At 32.7% G+C, this 5,859-nt stretch overlaps 1 protein-coding gene across 1 annotated transcript; it reads left to right on the top strand.

Annotated features, from left to right (window-relative positions):
• Nucleotides 1–2,601: 2,601 nt before the first annotated feature.
• Nucleotides 2,602–3,993, top strand: LOC105110567 (UPF0481 protein At3g47200-like). Its single transcript, XM_011005644.1, has 2 exons — nucleotides 2,602–2,716; nucleotides 3,161–3,993. The coding sequence occupies exon 2, from the start codon at nucleotides 3,166–3,168 to the stop codon at nucleotides 3,991–3,993; it is 828 nt and encodes a 275-aa protein (XP_011003946.1). The 5' UTR covers nucleotides 2,602–2,716; nucleotides 3,161–3,165.
• Nucleotides 3,994–5,859: the final 1,866 nt, after the last annotated feature.

Below are 5,859 nucleotides of genomic sequence, written 5' to 3'. Positions count from 1 at the left end.
CCAAGCACTTCCCTTTCTTTTTATATTTTCAGTTTCATCCTTTAGATTTTATTTAATAAAAGATTTGGATTCATTTTTTTGTTGTTGTTGTTTTCTATATGATTGTTCACAGATTTTTAATAAAATATGGATTATCTCATATCTTTTCATTCATTATTTATTATTTTTTGAAAATAACCTATTTTATTAGGCCGATGTGGACCATGCTTTTGGGTAAGGATCAGAAAATACGGGTCTTAACGTGAAATAATTTAGAAGGAAAAATCTAGGAGTGTTGACAAAGATCAACTCATCCATCATATTTGTATTACCTTATTCCACTTAATTTTTTAAAGTCAGTTAATATAAATGTTATAGATCATAGTAGGTTTAAAAAAATCAAATAAAAAGATATTACAATGTGAATGTGAGTTGTTGGTTTTAAAAATCTTTCAACTCGACCCAACTCGTGTATATACTTTTGTCCTCATTTTCATTTTCAAGTTCCAATCCAATTTTGTGTTTGACAGTGATCTCAGCTGAATTACGTCTACCAGCTGCTGAAAAGGTAACTAAATTGTACTGCATCTCAAGTCCAGAACTTGCTATTCTCCCATGTGTGAAGGTGCATATCAATTTTTTTTGCAAATCCATATTAGTTTTTTCCATCATGATTGAATAAAAACATCATATTCATTAAGCATTTCTCTAGAAGATGAAATCATGGACATCAATATTAATTGTTTTGGTAGCTAAAATATAGCTTTCTAAGTACTTTCTCTCCCCTCTATATTTTTTTTCAGTGTCTCTCTCAACATTTAGGGATTGAAAAGTAAAATAAATGAGATTTATGGTTGAATTATAAATTTCTAAAATAATAGGGAAAAAATAAATAAATAAACTAAAATTTTAGGGATCAAAGTGAAGTTTTCTATGCCAAAGTCTAAATGGTGTTTGTTTTGTTTTTCTTTTTTCTCTTAAAATTAGTACCACTTCTTTTAATTTCTTTTTTAATCATAACCTAAGGTTATATTTTATAAAATTAATTTTAATTAATTATTATAATATTTTTCAACACTTTGTAAAAGTGAGAGCATGCAAATTGAAATTGAAAAACAATTCAAACACATAAAACCATGTTAATATAACTGGGATGATGATAATGAAAAACAAAATTCATAAGTAAAATGACAAAAATTAAAGATCAAATTTTTTTTTAAAAAAACTAAATTGTTCATATGAATAGTGTCATATATTGTAAAATAACCCCAACTCTTTTAGTTTATTTTATAATTATAATTTCAAAAATTACGTTAACCTAACCTCCTTTTTTTTCTAAAATGTTCTCCGTTACCATTTGGGAAAGTAACTAAATTATAAATTTACAAAAAGAATATAAAAAAATGGACTTGAAACTTCATCACCATTGCAAAGGAGAACCAACTAGAGTTAAACGGAAGCCTAATATTCCAAAGATATTGAACATAGAGAGAAGCTTAAAATGGAAACCTTGGCTACCATCTTAATTTGAATTCCAGGAATTGAATTCTAGGAATAGAAACCGCAGGATGATGCCTTAAAACAGTCAAATGAACTTAGCCCCTGAAGTACTCTACTAGAATACACTACTAGAATTCCCTTGGACTTAACTGGGCTAATTACGTGGATAGTCACTGGAATATTTATAGAATGATGGGATAGCGTTAAGCATAAGAAGACGCTTGAGTTGTGTTGTGTGATCGGCTTGATTAGAAAACTTATAATTTTTTATCTACCCTGTTAGATTGTGTTTAAATTGTTTTAGAAGATTATACAGAAAAATCGGCTTTTTACAACTTGTTGAAGATTGGAAGACCACCAAATTAGATTTAGAAGTTATTGTTTTGGGTTAATTTTGTTACTTTTTTTCCTATGTTTTCAAATTTCCTCGTGTGTTTAGGTTGGTTTAATTGTGGTTTTTATGTGATGAATAGAATTCTATGTTACATGTGATTACTGTTTTTTTTCTTGTTGTTTTTGTGTGTGTGACGCAATTTCACAAAATTAAAAGACACTACTTGCTTTGTTGCTTTTCCAGCGACGCTGTTTATATCACACTTAAGAAGTTCTAATGATAGATTCCTAGGAAGTTTTGTCTCCAAAGCAAGGGATAAATTACTATCAAAGAAAAGACTAGGACTGATACCTCAAATAAACCGAGCTTCCAGAGCAATTTATCAGAACCATGTTTTTGTAGATGCAAAGTTTCATACAATGCCCCTTAAGATGTCTCAGTATTGCAATGCCTTAAATATCATCCAGAAATAAGTTGTTCTTACTTCTTTTCATCCCCTCCTGATTCTAGCTGCATGAGAAACATCTAAATTTTCCTCCCGACTCGGCCCACGCTTTCACAGACTTATCTTCAAATGCCCCAACCTGCTCTTCCATAAACAATAAACGTGCATGCCCCTAACCCTGAAGAGTTCACTTTTAGAGCCTCAAGAACTAATCAAGCCTTTGGCTAACCGAGAAAGGTAATGGTTCACCATTTTTATCTTTCCACAGTTGAATATCATAGTAAACTTTGCAGGGATGCACTCTGAAATGGTTCGGAATTTCAGCAGCACATTTTCGATGATACCATGCAAAACTTTTCTTGCAAATTGTTGCAGGCAGCAGTCAACAACTCAACATGGGTAACGAAATAAAATCATTGAGGATTGATAAGATCTACAGGAAAGTTGCATTCTGTAAAGTATGAGAGAAGCTTAATGCTAATGTATGTTCTCCTACAGTACCTTACACAGTAGCTCGTTAGCTTCGTAGGTACTCCTGATTGCTCAATTGGGAAAATTGCTAGGAAAGTACTATTCTTTTCAGAAGGATTGAAAAATCACAAACCTTTCTAAATTCCCAACAGAGTTATGTTTGGAGTGCAGCTGAGTTCAAAACCTTGCAGAAAACTTTCTTCGTGTAGGATAAGTTTATACAAACCGGTAGGATTTGGAAGGGTTTGTGTTCTGAGTAGGTACTCGAATCATGGTTTGTTGAGCTTGGCCTGAAGAATTTATGGGTTTAAAAGAGATATATAATTCGTTGAATGGGTTACTCTTCACACTTGGCTTAGAATTCCTTTTCTTTCTCTTCAGGTAGATTCTTTTTTTTTTTTGTCCTCATTATTCTTTTCTTCTTCACATAGAAACGATGGCAAGATCCGAAAGGGATGGTGGTACAAGGAATGTTGATATATACGGTCCTTCTCATGGAGTACATGATCAGGTCACAGTTGATATTGATTCATTGACCTCTTCCGTTGAAAGTATGATGTCCCAAAATCTGATGATGTCTGATAAAGCATGCATCTTTAAAGTGCCCTACATTCTCCGAAGACACAGCGAAAAAGCTTATAACCCCAACGCATTTTCAATTGGCCCCTGGCACCGTCACCATCCACTGATGAAATCTACAGAGAAAGTTAAACTGAAGTATCTCAAAGGCCTTCTCTGCCGAAGATCTGCCAGCATAACACTGAAGGAGATCATCAAATACACCAGGGGGATCGAGAAAGAGGCACGGTCGTGTTATGCTGGACCAATTGATGACGTCGGTGCAGAGGATTTTGTCAGAATGTTGGTAATAGATGGTTGCTTTCTTATTGAGCTATTTAGGAAGGAACAAGATAATCATCTTAGAGAAGATGATGATCCTATCTTCAACATGTCTTGTATGTTGCAGTACCTGTATCATGACTTGATTTTGGTAGAAAACCAAATACCTTGGTTGGTCCTTGAACACTTGTTCAAGATGACCGCGGAACCTGGAAACACGACAGCCCTCGCACACCTTGCCCTTCAATTCTTTGACAACATTTTTTCATTTTGTCCACCCTCCATAGATTTCTCTTACCAAGAAAAAAAACATTTGCTTGACCTCTTAAGAAATTGGTTAGTTTTGTCATCTGGAAAAGAGGAAAATGGTGACACAGGATGGGAACCTATTCCAACCGTCACAAATCTTGTTCTAAATAAATAAAATAACAATGCAATGGGCTCAAATGGGCTTAGTCTTCCAACCAAAGCGTGATAGGCTGGGTCATTTTACGCCGTCTCCATCCATATACTCGTATAATTTGTGGTGTGGGTCTGGTGTCCCACCAAGTTGTCCGGCAAAATTTATGACTAAATTTACTTGCGAGGTTTTCCTGCATTTTATGTATTGCGCCGAAGTAAAATTCAAGACCTAGCAGTTCTCTTTATTCCTCTTGTTTTTCTTCACTGTAGCATGCAAGAGTATGTCAGCAACTGTGTCAGAAATGGTAGAAAATTGACTTTCATGTTTACCATGATTACACTTGATAGTATAATGGAAGGAAAGCAAATCCGTTCTTTGAAGGTAACATCCGATTTGTGAAATTCCTCTGCTTCCTCTGTTCACTGATTTGCATGCTAACAGCACCACTTCATCAACTTTTTTTGGTTGCGCCACTTTATTAGACTTGGGAAGCACATGCAGAGGCATTGCTTTATGATAATATGATGGGCATATATTTCGTAAATTTTAAGGACATCCCTTTTTGAAGACGCAAATGCTCATGAGAATCTGGGTATCATATCAAATAGTGAAGCTTCAAGCCTTTTATTCTCAGGTTTGAACCAAGTTAAAATCCAGTTAAGAACCAAAAATGAAGCAAGTCAGCAGCAAGAATAGCGGCGGCACATGTAAGAATAACAATCCCATCGGAGCTGTAATGAAGTATCCAATTGGGAGGAGACAGAAGAATTTGGGGATCAATCAAGCATGCATGATATAAAAATAATTAAAAATATAAGTTGATTTGGCAAAATTTTCTTTTAAAAATTACATCATACTAGATTGGGTCAGGATAGTCAGGCCTACACACTTAATTATCTTCTTTGTCATCACTTGTTTCTTTTTCCTATATTTCTAAAACAAAAAGAGTAAAAAAATCATTTTCAACATGGTTTAATTCATTTCATAAGTTTTATCACTTCACATGTTGTTTTTATATTTACAAATCTTTCAAAAAATAAAATAAAAATTTAATCAAACAACAAGAAATTCTTTTAGTGGGTTAGATGTATTGTAGAACTAATAATAAGGATTGGTTTTAAAAATTGAATTTCAAAAGAAAAAGAGAGGGGATGATATGGTCTATTTGGAAGTATGATTGCTGTTATTTTTCAAAATAGTTTTTGTACCAAAATATATCATAATTATATATATTTTTATTTTAAAAAAATTATTTTTGATATTAGCATATTAAAACATTTTGAAAATATAATTTTTCTTTCATTTTAAGTAAAATAAAAATGATTTTCAAAAATTTTGAAAACACGATTTGCATGGCGTTCCCAAATGATCTTAAAGGAACTAGGCTTGTAAAAGCTTCTCGTAAAATTTAAATTTAAAAAGATACAATTATTAGAACAAAAAAGTTATGGTTGTTTTTGTAAGAATGATCATTTGGCTTAAATGATCTTTTATTTTTTTTTCTTTTATTCTATTTCTACACGTGTATGAGAGTGTGATTACGTACATTAAGTGGTAGACTTTGTATGGTATCCTTATTATTTTCAGAAAATATGCCCGAAAAAGATAATCAGTTGCTTCATAATAAGAATAACCGTGTTAAAACACTTCGAGAGCACATGAATTCCACAAAAACAAGTGCATCATTATGCATAGTTTTCTCTCTTGATGCATTTCATTTTAATTTTTAGCTTGACATTATTCAACTTTTACCTTCTTTTCATAGCTTAGATTTAGAAAATCCATATTTGCATTTAAGGGAATTTGAAAAGGTCGGCAACACATATAATGACTTAAATTGTAGCATGAACACCATCAGATTAAAACCTTTTCCTTTTTCATTAAAAG

This window comes from Populus euphratica, unplaced genomic scaffold (genome assembly GCF_000495115.2).
Source record: "Populus euphratica unplaced genomic scaffold, PopEup_1.0 scaffold258.1, whole genome shotgun sequence".
Lineage (NCBI taxonomy): Eukaryota > Viridiplantae > Streptophyta > Magnoliopsida > Malpighiales > Salicaceae > Populus > Populus euphratica.
The sequence above is the reverse complement of the archived record's forward strand: the minus strand, read 5'-3'. Positions and strand labels throughout refer to the sequence as shown.